The sequence below is a fragment of the Neodiprion lecontei genome, chromosome 3, assembly GCF_021901455.1.
Source record: "Neodiprion lecontei isolate iyNeoLeco1 chromosome 3, iyNeoLeco1.1, whole genome shotgun sequence".
In the NCBI taxonomy this organism is placed as follows: Eukaryota; Metazoa; Arthropoda; class Insecta; order Hymenoptera; family Diprionidae; genus Neodiprion; species Neodiprion lecontei.
The window spans coordinates 1,676,204-1,699,343 of NC_060262.1; the positions used below are offsets into that span (position 1 = coordinate 1,676,204).

Genomic DNA, 23,140 nt, shown 5'->3' on the forward strand with positions numbered 1-23,140 from the left:
AACCGTTGCTTCGGACGAGTTGAACAACTCCTTGCAGGGAGCATGTGTGTTAAGGATGAACATACGTGTGGCAGGTACACCGAGAGACCCGAGTCATAGGCAGGTATCCACTTGTATAAGTCCCAGGAGAGGATAGCTGGGCGGGTGATCGCGGAGACCGATGGTGGCCGATTCACCCCGGGACCTTACAGAGATTCTTCACTTCCGGAGATTTGTAGGATTACAAATTTAGCGAAAGCCGAATTTCGAATACACTGCACACTCTGTTAAAAATTATAAAAAATTTACTACACATTTACTGTGCAAAAGAGTTGTCAATTTGCGAAATCAGGCTGCAAATTTACAAATTCGGTACAGCGACGCAAATCATTTTGATTTTACTAAAATTCATAGGACAAACACACAAAAAGTAATTTGAATTTACTAAATTTTGTAGTAAATTTATTTTATTTCTAAATTAAATAAATGGCAAATTCACTGTTCTGTGTCCGAATAAAACTTCCAATACGGTGTAGGAAGTTCCATACAGGAATTTTTAACAGTATACACTCTGTGCTCACCTGGCTATCACCCACACAAATGTTGTAACTGTGTACAGTCTTCCGATGAGGCGTGAATCAGAAAGCTGAACGGTGAGCCAAACTAGAGATGCGAGATTTCCGGGAGAGAGTAGATTGCAGTCTCACGCAATCACATCGACGTGAATCAACGGGTGTCTCTTTTTCCCAAACTCGCGCCACTGCATCCGGTTTCAAAATTCCTATCATCTCCTCATCCGGGCTGTAATATTCATGGCGAGAACGATTATTTATTTATTTATTTATTTATTTATTTATTTATTTATTTTCAAATACGGGCAGAGCCCAATTACACGGTCGACGAAAATCAACGACCAAATTTTTTTTAACAGAGAGACTGAGCGAATAATTTTTAATGGAAATGGGTGCTCACTTAGAGATTATACGAACCAATTATTACAATAATACAAATAAAATTAAAATAAAAATAAACCACGAGGTTAAGATTATAGTTCGTCTGAAATTGTAATAATTTTTTATAGAAAATTGTAGACATTTATAATTTTTTAAATTTCCTACGATTTTCGAATATTTCCCACACTTATCAACCAACTGAACTTTATCGTAGTTTCGCATAGAAATTATTTTCATCAGGGATGGTTAAATATTTCCCGAGTTTCACCGCGTATAATTTTCGTCTTTAATCTTATTATCATGGTTTGCGGAGAAAATCACTGAGTATAAATATAACGGTAATCGTCTCATAATACGATGAATATAGAATTAAAGTGAACAAAGGTGCTATTACTGTTAATGAATAACTGATATCATACTGAAATTTTTACGCGGTTAAGAATGAGTGAATTTCCGATCCTTGCTAGTCATGGGAAAGTGTAAAAGGAGTCAAAATTTTTCCGCCTCCTCCGGAAAGATTAAAGCAGGTATAAAAAGAACCCTGATTTCTGACCTCACGTCACCCTCGGCTTTCAGCTCGCTCCGTGGATCCGCCGTAATTTTGACTGCATCGGTATAGCAATATCTGTGTGGAATGCACCTCGTCTTTCACACAGGTATTCCTTCGGACCGTTTCGGGCTCTTGGATAACAACGGCAGTAAGAAAAAAACCCGTATTCTGACCTGCGCGAAGAAAAAGAATTATAAGAAGATCCCATCGCCGTCATGTTAGCGCAGGTGTTAATTATAAGAAAAGCAAACGCGTGACCGTAAGCGTTACGCGATTTCATTAGCTTCGATGTAATTTATTAGTAATTAGCTAGCCGGAGCTGTAAATGCTATCCCCTTGAACGTCCTGCGAATTTACTGCGTTATGCCTAATACCTAGGTTTGATCAAGAGGTCTAATCGATACTAGGATAAATCGTAGTTTTGTTAATTTTTTACGAAAAAAAGAAACGACAAATCAATAAAAAATAACGAATTACCGTGGCCTAGATTATTCTACTGCAGACCGAAGAGAGATCCACAACGGTTGTATTTATTTTAAACCGACTTTTTGTTTGTTGATTTCTCAAAATAATCACGCACTGGCTGAACCTGTATGGTTAAACACCAATAACCTAAAATACAGTTTATCGTGTATGCGATATTCGTTAACATGTACATATATTTAGGTATGAAAGTCCAGAGTGAACCGAGAATCCGATACGGTTTCTTATACGATAGCGTTATTATATTCTATAAAAGAGATTAATTATTAAGCTGCTCTTCGGATACAGGCGTCAATCCAATTGCGAATCATCACCGTGACGTTTGAAATTATGATAACGAGTGTGTATCTATACGCAGGGTCATTTTCATTCACACATTGTTAGGCACTGCAATTTGCGCGCGAAATAGAGCGAAATAAAACACCTCCCTGCACACGTACTCGCGAGTCGTAAACGGTATGAGAGTTTCACATTCGCGTAATCCTGGATGAGATTCTATACTACGATTCCGTCTGCTTAGCTATCACTTGCAAGTTTGCGAGAGGAAAAGATCAAAAATCAAAAAAATCACAATTATTTCCACACTTCGCAAAAATTATTTGAATCGTTCAATCGCTAGGATTAATGTTTTTAAACCCCTATTTTTCCAAAAGTTTCGACACTTTGAAAAACGCTTTGGAAAAATCTAATAGAAAACCATTTGCATTCTTACCGCAGACACAACAGCGTGAATACACTTGTACACACTTCATAAAAGTAAACCGCACAAAATTATAAACTGACAGAGATTAGATCGGTTCTCCACGCGATACGACAAACGCGTGGATATTGAAATAACGAAAGTGCTTGATCTTTACTCAATAAACATTTTCACAGTCTTCAATCAACATTATTATCTGAACCATCTTACTGAAAAATATATCTTCCGAGATTTGTTGATGCGACGGTAAGTGTGATCATAGGTTACGGTTACATCTACAAAAAATCTTACGCAGCCAAATACATTCATTACGCGGGCCTCTATCGCATGCTTAGCGAATTTAATGATTATTATTGGTTTCCGATATTGCTGACAAGTCGGTAAGTCTGTAATCATGGGCTTGGGGTTACCATTAAACAGACCAGGTAACTCGGAAGGTAACACAACCGGAATTATTTTCAGTTCAATAACCGTCCGATGTTCTGTGATAGATTCCTATGAGATTCTTTAAAGAACGCTCAAGGCGCGAGAAATTCCAGTCGACGTCATAGAGATAATAATAGATAGAGTGGGCACGAGAATAGTACAGATGAAAAGAACTATGAGATCGAGTTACCCCCCATATATACTTACTATTACTTTTTTTCGGGAGCATAAAAAGAATGAGATTACTTTTTAGTCAATAATTTGCATTTTCACTATCCTTGTTTGCATGCGTATACGCATGTCGTGCACCTTTCCACTTAATCTTGCCAACTCTATTATCATCTCTGTGGTAGACACACCAAGTTCCGCGAACGAGGATGACCGTCATCACTAAGTCCGTGGTCATCACGTTCTTCAGTCATTGTCATTACTAGAGATTCATAGTTCATGCTCAGTCAGCCCATGCCAAAGTCAGAAGCCGTAACTGCCATGAGGTTGAAATAGTAAAATTAACGATTTACTTAGCGAAATTTCAATTCCCGCGAGTAATGTTCGAGCGTAAACTGACAGGTGTAAAAAATTCGATAATCCTTCGTAATACGGTTGGCTTTCACGTGTGAAAGCGACGTCAAAAGTTCATACATTGTACATCCGTACCGTCATGATAGCATGACAATTCATGCACGCAGCAATAAGTCACTACGTATAGAAGCAAGAGCATTTCGACGGGCGCTAATCACTCGATTAAATTAGGGTAAATTCTAGCAATAGAAATGGGAAAAAGACGCAACCGTCAGCCGGATGTGTCCGAGGAAAACGCCGGGGAATCCACTGAATCGTGCGAAGACACCAGCACAGGTTTGCGGCTAATTTTTTTATAGTCATCTCCAAGACCTAGATAACGAGATACCGTAATTCTTTGTCCCTCTCCAGTTTGTTCATGTCTTAAATTTCTGTCTGCGCGATCAGCAGTCTTTGTTGACTGATCAAATATTCTTTACTTTGCGGACCAATTTGAATTTTATTCTATAATTTTCATATCGCATACCACCCCTAGTGTGCAATTTATATATATCCAACACGATGCAGCTTTGAGAATATTATCACGGTACAAGTTCCTTTGTTCAGATATTACGACGTAATATAGCACAAAGACAACAAGAATAACCACAAAACCGTATTGGCTTCGATTACTTCCTTGGTACAATCCTTTTGGCAAAAGTTTATAAGTCACTTTTACAGGAGCGAAGTCATGCCCGCATATTGCAAAGGCGATAGATTTATCCAAAGTGAAGAAGGCTTTGAAAGTTACCGGAATCGCCAAGGAGTGTGCGGAATGTGTTAAAGCCGGAGGACCGATTGTCCTGGACGATGAAGAAGCGGTAATTTTTTTAAGAAATAACAGAGTACTAATTTTACTGAAAATTTGAAAGCTCTGAAGGTATTCTAAACAAGAAAAATTATTGTTTAGTACGAACCCCTCATTCCGATTCTTTGGATCTGTTTGAAATGCGGTAGCCAGGGATGTGGCAGAGGGCAAAGACAGCACGCACTTCAACATTTCAAGACTCCTCGAAGCGATTGTCATTGCCTAACTTTAGATACTCATAGATGGAGTCTTTGGTGTTATGAATGCGAAAACGAAGTCAGTGCAGACTCGAGGTGATTTATACTGTACATGAAAATATATTTTAAGATATTTTTAGCTTTCAAGTCTTGTGAGAACGACACTGAAGTCCCTGATTTTTACCCTCGGATTTGAACATGCAATTTTAGAAAGAAACTTTTGGAATTAGTTGAGTTCGTAAAGAAACAAGCAAACTCTGCTGTACCCCTACCTACACCACCTTTACCAGTAATCGAGCTAGAATACAATGTGAATAGAAGTAGCAAAGAGGCCAAGGATTTAGACAACAAGAAAAAGACTACGATCCCTATGAATTTATCCAGAGTAAAGGTGGGCTATTCTTCTTTTTTATACTTTTGGCCTGACCTTGGCCGTAAATTTCATTCGTATTTAACAATGTTTTTTTCGTTTTTCCAGGGGTTGACTAATTTAGGTAATACTTGTTTTCTCAATGCGGTTATGCAGTGTCTGGCTCAAACACCGTACCTCGTCAAAGTTTTAAAGGATCTACGAGTACCTGGCCAGAAGTTTGTCCTCCCTGGTGGAAAATTCAAGCCATCTGCCAATGCCGAAGAAGTTGAATTGGTATACAACATATCTCAATAAATTAACGCGCATTTCATTTTTGAATATACTAAGCACATTCTGTTTTCAGCCTGAAATCGAAGGTACTCTTGATGGGTGGGGTACGATTACTTCGATCCTCCACGAAACTTTGACGGACATGCAGTCGTCTGAAGGGTCAGACGTCTACACGCCTTCGCTACTTTTGAAAGCAATAGCTTCCAGGCTGCCACAATTCAGTGGTGGAGATCAGCATGATTCTCACGAATTATTAAGGCATCTATTAGAATTAGTACAAAAAGAGGATTTGAGGGTAAATAATTTGAATAAAACTTCATAGCACATTGTTAATTGATCTTGATTAGTAATTACTAATTACAATCATTCTTGCAGAGATACCAGTCAATAATTTTGAACCAAGTTGGTTTGAGTGGAAAAACTAACCCGCAGGGTGTGGAGGAAAATTTAAAGTCTCGTATAAAGTTCTACGGAAACCAAGCTTGTGCCAGATTATTAGGTCCAGAACGAGTTTTCAGAGGAGTATTAGTATCTACGCTGGAATGCTTAGAATGTCACCATTCGTCTCATCGTACAGAGCCATTCCTCGACCTGAGTCTCCCTGTTATGGCAGACAAACCACAGCCACCCATTCTAAAGTAAAAAATTTACACTTTGCCGCAATCAAAAGATCCATGCTCGAACTTATTTGATTGATCTGACAAAACTGATGCTGATTTCTTAGGAGGAAAAACAGCGGTTTGGAAGATACGTTTGATCTTATGGGGAACAACACCACTAATGTACCGTCAAAACACCAGTTGAAAAAAGAACGATTAGCTGCCATGAAGCATCGCAGGAATAGAAGAAACAATCTTGCTAATGGGGATTCTCTGCCTAATCAAAATAGTATAACTGAAGAAAATCAGGAAAAAAAATCCGAAAGTGGTTAGTACACCTTGCCGATTGGATGCAGAGACTTCTGCTTGGGTGAAAATTGAATGATGTAAGGATTTGTTTTTAGAAGAAAGTGATGCGGATGTGGAAGATAACATAGAGTCCGAAGCCGTTTCGCGACCCGAAGTCGGAGAGTCTGGCTATAGTTCAGAGAAACCATCCACTATGACTAGTCCAATGTCTCCGGGTGGTTCAATGCCTGCCAATAATCAAAATGATGACATCGTAGCTACAAACGATTTGTCGACTGGAAGTAGCATCACTTTGCCAAGCTCGGCCGATAATTCAACAGATTCGTCAAATTTGAAATATAATGATTATATTAATACGCAGCAAACTCCAAGTCCCACGATCGATTTGATACCACTTAACTACCCTGCCGAATCGTCTAGCTCCGAAATAATTAATACGGCCGTGACAGAGAGTCCGGCTAGTCCCGATAAGGAAAATCCGTCAGGTACCTCAAATTGGCCAATTACGAGCTTGTCGCTCAACAATTCGCTCACGGTCAATTCGGACTTGACGAGCCCAGAAGGGCCCACAGTCAGCCCCTTGAGTACCTCCGTCACGTCCAAGGACAGTCCCACTAGCCCTGCCTCTAGTGCTTTCCAGAGTTCCTGCATGGATAAAATAGAGAGGCCAATGTCCAGCTTGGATGTAATAAGACCAGAAACAGAAGAGAGAAAAGAAAGTTCTCCCAGGTATACTGCTGATATGTTTCAATAATTTTGCGCAGGACTTGAACTGATTACTTACTACTTAATTCGTTTCAATGTATTTTCAACGCAGTAAAAGCACCAGTGATTTGGACGCAAACATTTACCAGAAACCTCAAAAACGTACTGGCATGAAGAAGGACCGTACAAATGGGAACGGCGTCGATGATGTTATCTCAGGTTTATCTAGACTTGGAATGCACAGTAATGGTTATCAATCTCCTTCTCGCTACCCAAGCGAGGATGGAGAATGTTCCGTCCAATCCTGTCTAAACCAATTCACAGCATTGGAGCTTATGAGTGGTAACAACAAGGTGGGATGTGAAGCTTGCACCGAGAGAGAGAACAAGGTAAATAAACATTAATTTACGACTACTTCAAGATTATAAAGTCCATAGAAAATTTCCAACCAATCGATTGTCGTTACTGGATTTGAAATATTATTAACAGGGAAAGCAGGGAAAGATGGTATGCTGTCCTAGCACGAAGCAGTATCTAATTTCAAGAGCACCTGCGGTACTCATTTTGCACCTAAAAAGGTTTCAAATGCAAAGAGTTGTATTCCGCAAGGTAACGAAGCATGTAGCTTTTCCACCTATGTTGGACTTGGCTCCAGTATGCAGGGGTTACAGCGGCCCTCGATTATACGCATTGTACGGTGTTGTAGAGCACAGCGGAACGTTGCATGGCGGTCACTACGTTGCTTACGTAAAGGTGAGCATTTGCGCTTTGTGTCAAAATGATATCTTTTCACATATGCATATACTTTAAAAAAATTTATTCCCATAGTCGAGACAACCTTTAGGCCCTAACGATCCCAGATGGTCGTTTTTACCGGACAAAGACACTCAAGACACGGACGATGGGTCGGCAAATATTAATTCAAATGATTCCGAAGGTGAAGAGGCAGCTGCCATTTTCCCCTCGACTTGCGAACCTCCCCCTGGTCGTTGGTACTTCGTTTCCGATTCGAGGTATGAAATTCTGTATGTTTTTAAATTCTTTTTCATTGCTTAATTAACGCGAAATATCGATATCATACTATATTTTCATGATTTCAGAGTAATGGAAGTGGACGAGACAAGAGTTCTCCAGAGTCAAGCGTATTTGTTGTTCTACGAAAGAATTCTATGAACAAATATCTATCGCTACGTGTAATAATACTGTAGAAACTGAGGCGGGCAAGAAAACAAACAAAAAAGGTATGACAGGTGGCTGTAGAACTGTAAATGATTTTTGAGAAGAATATGCATTTGAGAAGAAGATATTAGATTTTTAAAACTTGTATGTAACTGTTATAAAAAAAAAAAAGATTTTGTTCGAATTGGGAAAGTATATCATATTAGCATTGATGATATAATTTAGCAACTAATGCTCGATTTGTTTCGCTCAAATCCCAGTGCCTGAATGTGAATGGGAAAAAATATTTTGTTTTAGTTAATATTTATAAACATCTTATTTAGTAATTATTAGCATATACATCACGTGTATTGCCACTTATTGGGATTCGTGAAGTTTCGGAAGTATCTAGTTTTCCACACTTTGCGATTCGCAATTGCAGACCAAGATGGTGATGAATCACTCGCGGTACTGAACTTTACGCATTTTGTGAATACGTTCAGAGCATTTTTTCATGTTTGTAATCATTTAAGACTTTAACTTAGCGTATTTGTAAACGTGAATCATGATTTTTTTTCTCGTCTTTTATGTCTATTCACGTTTTACTTTGGAAATATTTGTAAACTTAAATGTTGTTATATCAGCGATTTTGCGTAGTTATATTATATTATATAAGACATTATAGTGGATACACTCATTCTTGACTCAAAATAAATATCATTGCTGTGTAATATCTCTCCTAGCTATTTGCAATTAATTTATACCTTGAACTATAATTATAATATTCATAAAATTCGATAACAAGTCACTTTTAAATATAACTTTAAATAGAAAAACATTTATTTCACAATCCATCTGGAATAATAACATTGATACAAATTTCTTATACACATATATATGTATATGTGTGTATATATATTATATTATATATATGAATGTATGTATATACTATATATATAATATATATATAATATTTATATAATATTAACATAATAATGGATAATTATTGTAACTTGTATCCGCCAAACATTCTTCACACAATCATTTTTATTGTAATTCAAAAAATGTGGTTACTGCCATGTATATTATTATTATTACTGTGATTTTTTTTTGCCTCGTCTCAACACCGTAGTCTCGACGAACAAGTAATTAATTTAAACAAAAAAAATCTTTTCCTGGTTTCTGTTTATTTTCTCTATTATACTAATATTATACAACTTGTTAAATTTAACGTACTTGAAGAAACGTACTTTTCTAAAAAAAATTCTTTAATTCTCAATTATCCGTCCGCAATACATAGTATTGCATTTCAATGCTTGCTACACATGCATATACATGCTTCTATTAGTATTCATATGTTATAAAACATTGAATTCTTGTCATTTTTTTTTTTGTGAGGCGCGCCTCTACACAGATCCCGTTCACATCAAGCTTTCCTTATCTTCGCGCGGTTTATTATTCGTTTAGCACAAAGGTTTATAGCATTGTAAAATTTATGTTCTCTCGTTCACTCCGTTTAAAAATTGAAAGTAATCCTTACTCGCCTTTGAAAATTTAGACTCCGAATTAGCAAACGAGGTAACTGCATTGGCCATGGAAGTATATCTACCGAGAACACGAAAAATTGAATGCCTGACAGAAAATCGGTATTCTCGATAGTAAAAATAATAAATTGATTTCTCTTCAAATTTGCCGTGTAACCAGAATTGTAAAAAACTATGCTTTTCTTTGCCTGATCAAAACGATGAAATTTGTCTTCCGATTTTAATTTTAGAAATTCCTCAACTTTTTTTTATTCCTCAACAAATATTAATCAATGTATAGTAGATCAATATATGAAGTGAAGAAGTGGCAACCAATTATAAGGATGCAAAATGGAACTTAAAATGTTGCAAAACATGTCTATCTATTTATCCATTCTTAACGAATAGTCAGCATTGCGTTCGCGCATTTGTGGATGACGATTGTGCAAACCATTGTAGGCTTCCATAAATTCACAGCCGCTAATGTGCCCGAACGATACGTTACTTTTCACATTCACATCTTAGAACTATTAATTAAAATACGTATACAGATATATATACACATGTATATGAATCTAATATAGTATAAAAACTGTCTCTATTGTTCCTCAGCATTCCTCAAATGATCTTGATAATTCTATTCACGGGACTAACAGTCGCGATCTATCGTATCACGGAGTAACTTCAATTCGCAAGATGGACAACTTTTTTTTCAAAAATAAGGCAAAGATCTAATAACAATTATGTCAAGATTCCATTTAAGAAGAGCTAGATAATTCATTTCGAGGTAAGACGGGAATTGAGAGACTCAATGTGAGTCGCATGACACCCACCACTCCCCCCTAACAAATTTAATAATAATAATAATAATAATAATAAGTGCATAATTAGATCCTAACAATTGTTCTTAATATATAAAAATGCTTTTTTTTTTGTTTGTTATAATGCCCCATTCTGCGAGCTGTAAATGAGATTACCATCTATTTTAAAAACACGCAGCAGATATATGTATACATATTATACATATACGTATAAAACCACTCTCCACTACAAAGTTAGCCATAGAAAGCTAACCTAGGGAGGGTGAATAAAAAATCATGTATTATGATAGTAAAATTATAATGTACAACATAAATAAATTACGGTATTCTATATCAAACACCCGCTCCTTCCTCATAACGAGTACTCAAACACAAAAAAAAAAAATGTAGTATACGTAATCGCAAGAGATTTAGTTTGATCTTCCGCGTAAATCAAATCTGTACGTATTATAATATCTAAATCTAGGTAGGTATTACATATGATGTAAATCGTAAATAAAAAGCGATTAGCTTTGATTTCAAAGACAAATTCACTCCTCCAACAAAGCGAACATTTTGCAAACGAAACTGTGCGAAGCAGCCCCCCCCCCCCCTCCCCCATTCAAAAACAAAATATATAATACTTTGCTTGAAAATATCCTTGTCTACATTGTACGATAAGATTGTAATTTTTTTTCCCTCATTTTTCTATATATTATGCTTAAAAGCAAAATGGAGCGGACATACTTTATTATTTTCATTTTTGTATTTTTTTTTTTAAATTATTTTGTTAGTAATCGCAAGGCAGGGTTCCAGCCCGCCGTTCAAAGCGCGGTAACATTTTATTCGTATCGAAGACACAGAGTAGCAAACAATCATAGTGTTATGACCATTACTGATATCAACGTGATTTTGTAAAGTTATCATGAAATCACGAGTGACTCGGTTGTTCCACTACCCGTGCAACATCGCATACAAAACGTCACAAAATTTGTCCGTCTAACTATCGGCCGGCCAAAATAAATACGCTCTTGTGCTTATCTCAACACACACACATGCTCGCACAACGATATCAACAGACATAAAGGTGTAGTTAATCGCGTAGAGTATTGAGGAACGGAGTAGTATGTAATATGGATAAACTCGGTGTGCTGTTATAATGAACAACGAAACTTCGTCAGCATAATTTGAACTCGAGTTCGTCGCCCTGATAATGATGATATGCAAAATCGATAAACATTTTTCCAATTGAATTTAATATAACAACAACGACATTCTCCAACAAAAATCGGTCTCAATTCTCTCCGTTTAAAATTTTACTCCTCTGCATTACCAGGGCCAAATATCGTTGTGGTGCATGAACAGCCTGGGCGTTTTTTAAGGTTTAGGAAACATGGCCAATATAGCGGCGCATATTTGTTGAGGATCTGTCTCGTGCGGATGTAAAGCCATTGCGGCCTGCACTTGTTCCTCAGGGAAAATATTCGCCAGATGATAATGGAGGCGACGTCTCGCGTCGTGAGTTTGAGCGCCCCAAGAGGCGCGAATTGCGGCTGCCGCCGTTGGTGGTGACGGAAGAAGATTCAGCTGCGGATCAGATGCTCCCAAACGCTGAGCTCGCGAACCGGCCGCTGGATGATTGGTCCCGTGTGGCGGCCAAGCTCGATACGAGTCCGGAGCCGACGCGATGCGCGTCACGTGCTGATGATGGTGCTCGGGATGCTCCCAGCTGTGTAAACCCCGTTGTTCAAGTATCGGCGTAGGACAAAGGGCGTAGCAAGCACGGCTGTACTTGCGAAATCAATGAAATCAGTGACTTACCTCATCGATACCGGGTACGGAGTTTCGCTGCTAGCGTGCCTGGTCAGCGGTCTGTGCTGTTGCATCACGGTCTGTTGTTGAAGAGTTTGGTGAGACTGATGCGGCTGTTGCGGTTGTTGCTGCTGGGGGTATCTTCTCAGTTGATAGAGTCTCGGGTCGCAAGCTGGATTCAGCGTCAATTGACGCTGCAATTTTCTGTGCATATTAGCGGGTTCAGGATCAGCGTTCGCGACGCGAGGACCGGGCGCTGCCCATCCAACCTGAGACGGATATCCTAAAAGAATTTATAAGGGAATTTAACACTCATCCGAATTCAATTTGTAAGTGACCATGAATTGCTGAACTGCTTTTTTTCATCAATAAACGTATCGTCGTTGATACCTTGAGGATTTTGTGCGCCAGTTATCTGTTGAGCGTAATTAGTTGGATTTAGCGCGTTCCCATCGGCGGTGACATTTTCAACGGATCTGCTTTTCGGGACGGACGAAAACGACGAGGTAGACTGTACAGACGAGACGGCCGATCTTGCTTTGCAGAGCGGCTGGTGCTGAGTTATGCCGGAAGCCAAGGTAGACGGAGGTAGAGGAAGGCTTAGACTAGGTCCGCGAGCTTGAAGGTGACGCTGAGCATGTTCGACGAGTCGTTCGGTAACGGATTTGTGCGGATGCGGACCGCGTTCTGGGTGGCGAAATTTGCACTTATTGCCGTAAGTGCATTTCTGTGTAACAAAGAGTTATTGATTAATTCATTCATACTGAGTTTTTATTGCCCATAGTTGAACAGAAGGTGCAGCTTGAAACAAGAGATCAGTGAAATTCAATTGCTTGTAACGTGAAAACAGTAATTTTTTTTTCTTTTTTAATGGAAAGAGCCAACTCTCTCTCTAACCTTTGCGTAGGGGCAGGGAGGCGCGGGATCGGCTCTCCTGGGTCCTATTCTCAAAAAGTTGTCCAATGTCGGTCCACTCCTGCCGAGCGGGTCGTCGGGCGGCATGAATCTATCGTTGACGAAACTATACATCAGTATCCTCTCCTCAACGACTTTTCTAAATTCCGGACTCTCTTGAGCGAGATCTCTATAATTATCGTTGCTGACGACAATCCCGTCAAGCTCTGCGGCCAGACGAAGAATGTATCGATCGTCGTAACAAACCATCCGTTTACCTCCCACAAGTCTGAAGAAATAAAAATCGTTCGCATCATTCATTCTCCCGCACAATCATTACATGAGGGGCAGAGAATGCGAGTGGTGCAAATCAGATTGACCTAATTTTTCAGGACAGAGAATTTTGCACTTGCGATTAAAAGCTATTCTGGTGTCAGGAAAATTTTATTACTCGGCTTTGTTCGATGACTGAAAAGACAAGTTCAAAATTACTGTTACCGAAATATTAGATTTAGTCCTAAGTAGCTTACACACACCACTAACATTCTGAAAGCCTGCATTATGTATAACGTATACAATTGCAATTGAACAAACCTCGAGGGTGTGAAAACGAGTAATCTATCCCTCTCCAACTCGCCGAGTATTTCCTGATCGGCGATAGGATTATCGGGTCTGGATGCTTCCTTGCGCCACTTTGGTACAAATACCGTGATTTCCCTGTGTCCCCTGTTCCTGAACCAATCAACGCATATCTTGATCCCTCGGCACGAAAATATCTCCTTATTGCCGTGGCTCATAGCGACGTTACTGCCGTCGATAACGACCGGTCGTAGAACCGGTGACTGGGGTTGCGTAACATCGTCGACGGTCAATTCGGCGTCCAAAAGGAGGTCCGACTCGTCGGCGGTGTCTGCTAGCTTCGGCGAGCTCGCCCCGAGCTTTATAAGCTCCGCTAAAAGCTCGTTTTGACCCGGATCCGGGCCGAGCTTCTGGAGTGCTGCCTGGACCAGACGCTCCGTGTATCCGAGCTTCAGCGCGAACTCGACTCTGGCCGTGTACCCTGAAAATAAATAAATAATCAGTCTCTTCTATCCTAAACGCCATAACAAAGTAACGTTTCCCAAGGATACCTATTTTTGCGGAATCTCATTTTTTTTTTTTTTACTTTTCATCACCTCAGGCGATGTGGGAAGATTATTGATTTCGGTAGAAGATACATTTTTCTAATTTCAACGAGTCTTGAAATTCTCAAATCTCTAGAATACGAAAAACAGGTTTCTTGAAAAATGTCGGTTTATCAGTCTGTCCGATCAACTCTCGCGATGATCTCGGAAACGGCTCGATGAAAAAACTTGAAACTTACAGGATTTTACAATCGAATTATGGGCATCAAATATCGTCATGTCCCGTTCAATTTAAACTTCCGGTTCCACCGGAAGTAAATGAATTTTCAATGTTTTACCGACAAACATACTTTTTCTAAATAAACAATCATGTTCTTCCCAGTTTGTATGTATAAATATATTTATGATGATATTGGTGACGAAAAGTATTGACAAAAAAAAAAACTGTTTTTCCCTCTTGTTGCTGTTGTTTTTTTTTTTTGTCGTCGAATCGAATACCTACCGGGGCTCTGCGTCGGCGACGGACCCTGAACCGTGACGTACTCGGCGAATTCGGCGGCCAGGGTGTCGGATGTTGTCCGGGAAACATCCGAGTGTGTGGAGGACGAGACTTGCGATTCGAGTCGAGGATGAGCGGCGGATCCGAGGGAATCCTCAGCCTCGTAATCGCTGTCGTACGAAGAGTCTTCGGCATCAGCCCCGTTTCCACCTCCGAGAACGGTACAATCGACGTATCTCTGAAAAAATATAAGAGAGAGAAAAACATGAGTTGATAGTTTTTTGTTTTTTTTTCTTTTCCATTTTCGTTATATATTTTAGCTTCTTATTTTTCATATAATTACATACGTATATGTATATACAAGAAATCAAAGTTGGCCACGTTATATTTCTCTCTTTTTTCCCTCGTAACAAAACTCGCAGATGCCGCGTGTTGGACGGATGATCGTCGAATAAATCGGAGGAAGACGAGAACGTCACGTTCGTGTTACAAACTTATTACAAGTTTTTCATAGTCCTGTACACGGCATCCGGCTTTTGTTTACAATCTCTTGCCGTTCCTACGTACGTACATACATATATACGTGTGGGTATAATACTGTTATCGTTACGTTATGTTATCATCGTTACAGCAAACGACAAAACAACCATTTTCATATAACAATGGCACCAATTTCTCGGCTTAACGTTTTCCACTTCTATAATGTGGATAATGAAAACCGCAAGCGGTACACAAATAAGTGCGTTATTAACGCGACCGAGCTAAAACTCGATTTTTAGCTTACATTTAATTCCTTCTCTCTTTTTTTTTCCTCTCTTCCTTTCTTCCCAACTTATGCATAAATTTCTTTCAATTATCTGTACAAATATCCTTCGCAAATACTTCACTCCCGATATAAAAATCAGTTTTTCATACGAATTGTAATTAACCATATTAATAATTTTACGTAAACGCAAACAAATTGTGTGTAACTTGTAATTGAATAAATCAGGATATAAGAATCGAAGAAGGAAAGAAAAAAAAACCAAAAAAAAAAACCAAAAAAAAAAAAAAAACAACCAATCTAATTCATTTTATGCATATAAATATAACTCATCGTAAAAGTACAACATAGGTATATTATACCTACATGTATACGATGCACGTATCCACGTTTCAATGTAACAATATATACGTAAATGGGTAATTGACAACCCGGAACTGTACCGGCTTTGTGTATAAATATACACACACACACACACGCAACCAAAGCAACCACGCATACGCATACGCGATGTAATACCTACAGTATATATCTGTAATACAAATTACAAAGCGCGGCGAGATATTTCATTTCGTAACGCGATCAACGCCCGTTTCTGTGTCTCCTCTGTGCCATGTAACCCGTGTAACACATTCGTACGTGAACATAGATACATGTGCAACACATACGTGCGTAATAACCGTGTATATAATAATAACAAGCTGCGAGGGACAAACAAGCGTCAAGACGACGACGTACTTCTGGATATCTATCCTTATGCACACAAGCACAAATTATATACGTATATACATACATGCATACGTGAATACGAATGCAGGCCGTTAAATCAATTGCGTACGCGTGTGTGCATGAAATACGTACGCAGGTATTAATCTATACGACTCGGTCAGAATCATTAGGAAAGTTGTACACAAGGTGACGTGTGCCTGCCAGCCAGTTTATACGTGTACTCGACAAATTCATGTACATGTATGTAAGTACGTGCATACTTAGCCCGCAATCGCGTTACGTTACGCCTGAACCATAAGGCGTAATCGTCCTCGTTCGCAACTTATTACACATATCGATTGATATACCTGTATATAATACGTGTACATGACGAGGGGGAGACATGAGGTGGATACTGATTCACCGAAACTAACAACTTAAGTATGTAGTTTGTCTCCACGTATGATAATTATTATGTAACCTCGTAGTCATCTTTATACGAATACATCGAACGCGTTGAGAGTACCCTACGTATAGTTGCTTTGCTTTACATTTTTTATACCTATGGGTGAGTTTGTTTTGATGTTTTTTGAATGTAAAATCGAAAAACATTGTATTGTTAAGAAATTATTGTAGCATTTTTTTCTCTTTTTTTATTTTGTTCAGTCTTTTTTTACGCAACGTACGATAGTCAAATTAATTGTATTAATAAATCATGTGAATAAGGTACGAGTGGTTGTATTCTGAAATAAAATCGACTTTTTTTTCAAAGTCACACCTTTAATAATTGTAGGAAGAGTAAGTGAAATGCCTGTTGAAATTTGAGCTCTTAATGTTAATATTTAGTGATTCCTGAACGCTATTTTGTTTTTTTTTTTTTTTTTTCATTCTAAATTTTGTAGCTCAGTAACCAGACAATGTAATTAAATGTTCGATGCGTGTTTTCGTAGGGAATTGAATGCTGTACAAAAAGGGTCTCTTATAATTTTTTTGATAACTCAGCTCTGTCAAAAGTTATTCAAGTTTAAAGTTGAAATCGTGTAAAAATTCACCTTTTTCGAGATTAACAGCTAAAATACCAGACTTATCATAATATATATATATATATATATATATATATTTTTAAAGCATTTCAAACGCAATTAGATCATGCCATTCAAATAAACTTCGCCGTATACGTTAGGCATTTTTTCACGAAATTGAGGTTAGAGTAATAAAGATATAAATAATACCAGTACGATAATCGATTTTAACTCTATAAATTCGTCAAAGTTTCGAAGGAACTTTATTCTGTTAGTTTTTTTTTCTTTTTATATAAATTTACAATTGGAGTTGCTGCAGCAGCGTCAAGTATTATTATCTTTGTCGCTTTTCAAAAATTTTCCTCCATCTTACACAGGTATTTATCTTTAGACCGTTAAATTCTCTGTTCTAAATTCAAACGCCTGAAAGATCAATGGAAAGGCGGATCAGCGTGGCGCGGCAGCAGGTTCAGAAAATAGAGAAGAGGAGGGGAAAAAAGAGAGAGAAAGAGAAAGAGAGGCAGGGGCAGAGAGAGAGAGAGAGAGAGAGAGAGAGAGAGAGAGAGAAGTTATTAGCGAGCATGACATAACTCTTCGCGGTGTTGGTGGTTGTACCGGATGCTCCGATTAACGGAACTCTTGCTGTACAGGTGAAAGTCTTGATTATATACAGTCGTCGTCGTCGAGCCGGATACGAAACTTTAACCCGGTTCACAATTCGTTCGATCCGATCGATTGATCAATTTTTTTTCTTCTTCAAAGGTGTGTGTGTGTGTGTATACACACTTATGCATGCGAATTTATGTGTTTAGATTCTACAAAACGTGTAATAAAACGGCAGCAGGTGTAATTATTATAAAGTTAAACTTCCGGTTTTTACCCATATTTTTGCGGTGTATGTTTATTATCACGATAATCGGTATTGTAAGAAATTGAAACATCTGCGATAAAATATTACGATTTATAGAAAAATTTGTACGTATTATACATACTTAATCCACGTATAAATGAGAATGATAGACGTAAAAATTTACGATCATATTCCCATCTTAATATAATATGGTATAAGATAATAGTATAAGCTGAATTTTTTATATATATATATACATATATATACATATACACACAGATTCTAACGAATCGAAGCATGTATAAAACGCTAGATAAATTTCATCTATAATTTGTAACTAACACAGAATTTTATTACTTTCGTCGTATACTGTGATAAATCATTACGTACACACATATCATACATCGTGCTGCGTATAATCATAAAGTATCTCGCGATAAAATGTTTTACTCGAAAAAAAAAAAAAAAAAAATAACACAATTCAAGATATCGATATAACGATATTTTATACGTACTCGCAAATACGTTGAAAATAAATCGACAAATTGACGTGAAAATTTCGTTACACGACGAAATCGGAAAGAAATTAAAAGAGGAGTAAAGATAAAATTTCAAATCTAAAAAAAAAAAACAAACGAACAAAAAAATTAACAATTCAAAGTGTGTGTGTGTGAATTGCAGACGTGTATTACATACGATGATGTATGGTAATAATAATAATAATAATAATAACAGTCATAATAATAGTACTCGATAACGACAAGCGTTGAAATAAGAGAAACAGCAGCAGCATCATCGTCATCATCAGCTTCTGCAAATGAATTGATGGCAACCTTGTCGCAGATATCAGCGAAGCTCAACGCCACGAGGCAAGACAAGACGAGACAGAACCCAACGCAACGCAACAATCCCGGATCTGGTCTTTTCTGTCGACTTGTTGCAGGTCTGGGGTGGCATAGCTTCGCCTCTTCCCGCAGATATAACGTGTACATGATAATATCTGTATAGACGGATCGGTGACTCTCTCTCTCTCTCTCTCTCTCGCGCAAACTTAAATAAATAAATGAATACATATATACGATAGACTGAATTTATTAAACGTTGATGTGAGAAAAACAGAAAGGTAGAGAAGAAAAAAAGCGATTGAAAAAAAAAAAATTATGTATATATATATATAAATGTGTATATGCATGTATAACTATATTTTGCAAAACGTTACAGAATAATTCTCGAAGAGTCGTTGAATTTGCCAATAATTATATACATATATATATATATATATAGTTTTTTTTATTTTTTATTTATTTTTTCTAATTTTGAAATTGCGTAATAACACGTGATTATCTTTGCATTATAAATGCGCGTATATAAATGTGAGGCATCGTTACCGACAATCTTACGAACTTCAACCTCATGTAGTATATAATGTATTACACATATGCTATGTATTATATTATAACTATAAAGGAAGAGGTATAACTTGGTGTGTTGTAAGTATGGGTATGTATACTCGTATTATACGTATACGTACGTACGCGGATATGACGACGTGTAAGAACGAATTGTATTCATAGAACTAAAGAAACGCGAGAAACGATAAGAGCAACGATCAAAGGAAGAAGAAAAAAAAAACACACACGTTAATAATGAAACGAAAACGAGCAGTAAAAATAAAAAAGAAAAAAATAATAACGACAACAACACATCGTTAAATTCACACGTATATAATAATATACATACATAGGTACGTAACGGCTACTTAACTCTGATCGTGTGCTCGGAAATGACGGGAAAATAATACGAATGAAAGAAGGTGAGAAGAGAAGGAAAAACGAAAATTGAAAACTAACCGGTTGAAGAAAAAATGGGAAGAAAAAGTAGGAACGGTATGTGATATATACATACGAGTAGTAGGAAAAAACCATAGCATCCGTCAGTTGTTGGACGTAATATGTGTTATAGAGTACGGGGCAGGGGTTGAAGTTTAGAATTTGAAAAGTTCCGAAAGCGCCAAATTCCGAATTATTTGGTAGCGAAATTTCGAGTGACGAAATCAAACTTTGGAGAAACAAGAAAAGTTGGAATAGTATGAAAATGCAAGATTCGAAAAAATCAAGTTACGACGGAGCAAAATTGCGAAAAATTAGGTCTCGATAGAGTGAAATTCCGAAAGTTGAAATATACTTATTCTTCTTTTTTTTTTCTCAACTCGCGGATTAATAATACGTGACAACAATCCGTTTTGTTTTTCATAATTCATATCTTACGGTTTTTTCTTTATATACGTATATAGTAACTAATAATAAGATTTATTATGCGCATCATTTGTGTATAATATAAAATATGTCACAGCGTGATAATATTACATAGCATATATAGCATGTAATGTATTACGTACGTGACACATGCATTGAAATTTCTACACAGCACGTGAATGTTTATTTATTTTTCTTGTTTTTCTTTGTTTGTTTTTTTTTATACGTTAGCTGGTTTCGCTTTTTGTTAATCGAAAACGTCTGTCAATGCAATTATCCCTTCCTACCCGAAAGATTACTTTTTCATCTGTGGCACGTTTTTACGCTCTTTTATTTTCCTCGACACTTTTCTTTTTACGATCCGTCTCGAGCTGTTCCGACATTGCAAGTGTGTAAAATTATAGGTATTCTGTAACGTTAATATCGAGGAGATGAAAAAAATGTACACGTGTGTGTAGTCAAAGAAAATTTTTAAAATACGATTTTTGTGCGTTTTTCATTGAAAACGTTTATTCATGATTTCCAGAAAATTAAAAACAAAAATTAATATTGACCAATTCGGTGGAGGTCGGAGTCAAACCCTGTTAACTTTCATTCGGACTACCCTGTATATAACACATATATATATATACACATATACGTGATAAAAAAGGTTGGAACGAATATGAATGAACGAATTATGAAAGTGTGTTACACGTGTAAGAAATTCCCACCAGTTGATATGACGAAAACCGGCGCGTGACATTAAGATAAAGAAAAGAGAAGACGAAAGAAAAAAAAAACAAAGCTGAGGAAGAATTAAAAGGCACGAGAAGAGAAGAAGAAGTAGTGAAATTTGTTCCGAGGGTTCGTCCCGCCATCTAAATTAACTCGAGACTCGACACATACGTCTATGCGTATAAACATGATGTAACATACATCTTTTTTCTTTTTTTCTTTTTTTGTTACCGTCGTAAATATGACTAATTACGATATATGTGTCGTTGCAATTAGTTACAGGTTGTAAGTATAACGGTCTCGTTAATTCTTTCGAATAAATTAGTACCGCAATTTCCCTTCCTCGCTACATTACATTCAATAACTTTAATAAATACGATGATAATCGTAATCGTAATAATCGTATGACGGTGAATTCGACCGATTAAAAGACAAATGAAATTTTTTTCTTCTTTTTCAGCCAGACACAGATATGCGTACATTCTTAACGCATGCAATGTATATAACTATGTATCGTTATATACCTAACAGAAACCAATAACGGTTTCTTGCTAAAGTCATTACGCAACTCCCATAATCAGCAGCAGAAGCCAGAGTCAATTAGGGTCGTCACTGCATTACGGATATAATTCATGTTGGTACGTATGTATCGTTACTACACACAACGTGAACGCATGTGTTGCATTCGTCAATTTCAAAGCCCGTAAGTGACTAATAAATTGCCTTCTAATATGCGTATATAGATATGACGGAATCCGGGCATACGTGTAAATCATATGCTGTACGTACGGTTGTAGGGCGAACAAACTGCGAGATCTTTTGACGGAATATTTTTTCAACGAAAACAAGCGGCGGCGTTTAAAAATAAAATTATCTTTCTCCGCAACTTGTGGGAAAAAGTGCAAAAAAAGAGATAAAGAGAGAGAGAGAGATGAGAAAAATATACAGATTCTTTTCAATATTCTTAATATGACTGAGGTATTTGAATTTATTGTTTATTAACTGTAATAATATAAGTTGAAAAAATATATATACATATATTGTGTTATATTTTTTGTTAACCCTTTTATGATTTTCATATTTGATTATAGCCTCTGCGATAATGTGCTTTTAATAATAATTGCAGGGTACAATCTCGACAGGATATCCGGTCTGTGAACCGAACGTGGTGAACTCGTAATATAATACATATACATGTACGTGTACATCCGTGCATTTATAAGAATCGTACGTGATATGTTTACCAAACAATTTCTTGGCAACGAACATTTCTATTCACGTGTATAACATCGAATCAAAGAATATAAACTTATATGCTGTTAGGCGGCAGCAGCAGGCAGAAGGAAGAGTTTTACACGGTGAAAGTGAAATGAAGAAAAAAAAACAAAAAAAAAACGATTGTGCTGTATTTACGTGTAACGTACGTACATACATATATACGTATGTGTTTGTTCGTACGTATAGGTATATTATACATTACATGGATTGACGACGCTTCTGCTTCTGCTTCTGTTACTGCTTCTGTGTAAGAATTAGGTACTGGAAATTACATCCTTTCGTAAGAGAGAATTTTCTCGGAGAAAGCCGCGCGCGCGAGCTTTGCGGTGTGTAATGACGCTTTACGTGATACCTATAACTATATATATATATATAAGCCAAGTTTGTAAATACCGGTAGATACTGACCGTGTGTAACGTAGTTGAATAATAAACGGGGGAAAAAATTAAACTGAATATCAACGAAGAATATGAAAATATACTGTAGCACTTTTCTTTCTCCACGCTTTTTCCGCATAATCGTTTTTCGTATGATCATTATAATCGAAAGGTTAATTTATCATGGCTCTGATTATACGTTAATTCATAAATTATCGAACACGTACTCTTTACATTACCGGTGTTCAAGTTGAATGAACATATTAAAAAGAATCAGTTTTGTTACCGACAGTTGTTCTCGGCTCAAATTACATCTTTGTAAAATTTCTCGTGTGATTTGATTATTTCGTTCGCGATTATCTTCCGAGTATTCTTAGAACTTAAAATTTGTAGACAAAGTCGCGATGCTTTGTACAAAAAGGTCGCTGCGAGCAAAGCGAGAACAAA

General features: G+C 37.2%; 2 protein-coding genes across 5 annotated transcripts in view; one reads left to right on the forward strand and one right to left on the reverse strand.

The window, feature by feature from the left end:
* The first annotated feature begins 3,527 nt into the window (after positions 1-3,527).
* Positions 3,528-8,250, forward strand: LOC107226945 (ubiquitin carboxyl-terminal hydrolase 45). Of its 2 annotated transcripts, none has more exons than XM_046734671.1 (13): positions 3,528-3,949; positions 4,334-4,473; positions 4,563-4,753; positions 4,868-5,048; positions 5,136-5,303; positions 5,374-5,595; positions 5,676-5,938; positions 6,025-6,227; positions 6,307-6,937; positions 7,026-7,302; positions 7,403-7,666; positions 7,742-7,926; positions 8,014-8,250. In XM_046734671.1, exons 1-13 carry the CDS (start codon positions 3,865-3,867, stop codon positions 8,084-8,086), a joined length of 2,883 nt encoding a protein of 960 aa, XP_046590627.1. In that variant the 5' UTR covers positions 3,528-3,864; the 3' UTR covers positions 8,087-8,250. The 2 variants fall into 2 exon arrangements, with proteins under 2 accessions (XP_046590627.1, XP_015523418.2); XM_015667932.2 differs by having other exon boundaries at positions 3,529-3,949; positions 6,304-6,937.
* Positions 8,251-8,633: 383 nt separating this feature from the next.
* LOC107226941 (endoribonuclease ZC3H12A) overlaps positions 8,634-23,140 on the reverse strand; it is a 35,505-nt gene continuing 20,998 nt past the window's right edge. For all 3 annotated transcript variants that reach the window (XM_046734676.1, XM_046734677.1, XM_015667928.2), the window contains 6 exons: positions 14,727-14,961; positions 13,695-14,160; positions 13,104-13,389; positions 12,597-12,933; positions 12,216-12,489; positions 8,634-12,123 (listed from right to left, as the gene is read on the reverse strand). In XM_046734676.1, the coding sequence (XP_046590632.1) occupies positions 11,772-12,123; positions 12,216-12,489; positions 12,597-12,933; positions 13,104-13,389; positions 13,695-14,160; positions 14,727-14,961 (1,950 nt within the window). In that variant the 3' untranslated portion in view covers positions 8,634-11,771. The remainder of the gene's footprint in view (positions 12,124-12,215; positions 12,490-12,596; positions 12,934-13,103; positions 13,390-13,694; positions 14,161-14,726; positions 14,962-23,140) is intronic.

Excerpts from the sequence above, each read along its gene's own strand:
- LOC107226945 (XM_015667932.2), top strand. The coding sequence starts at position 3,865 with ATGGGAAAAAGACGCAACCGTCAGCCGGATGTGTCCGAGGAAAACGCC. Across the intron at positions 4,474-4,562 it reads TCCTGGACGATGAAGAAGCG|TACGAACCCCTCATTCCGAT; the intron begins GTAATTTTTTTA and ends ATTATTGTTTAG. Across the intron at positions 7,303-7,402 it reads GCACCGAGAGAGAGAACAAG|GGAAAGCAGGGAAAGATGGT; the intron begins GTAAATAAACAT and ends TATTATTAACAG.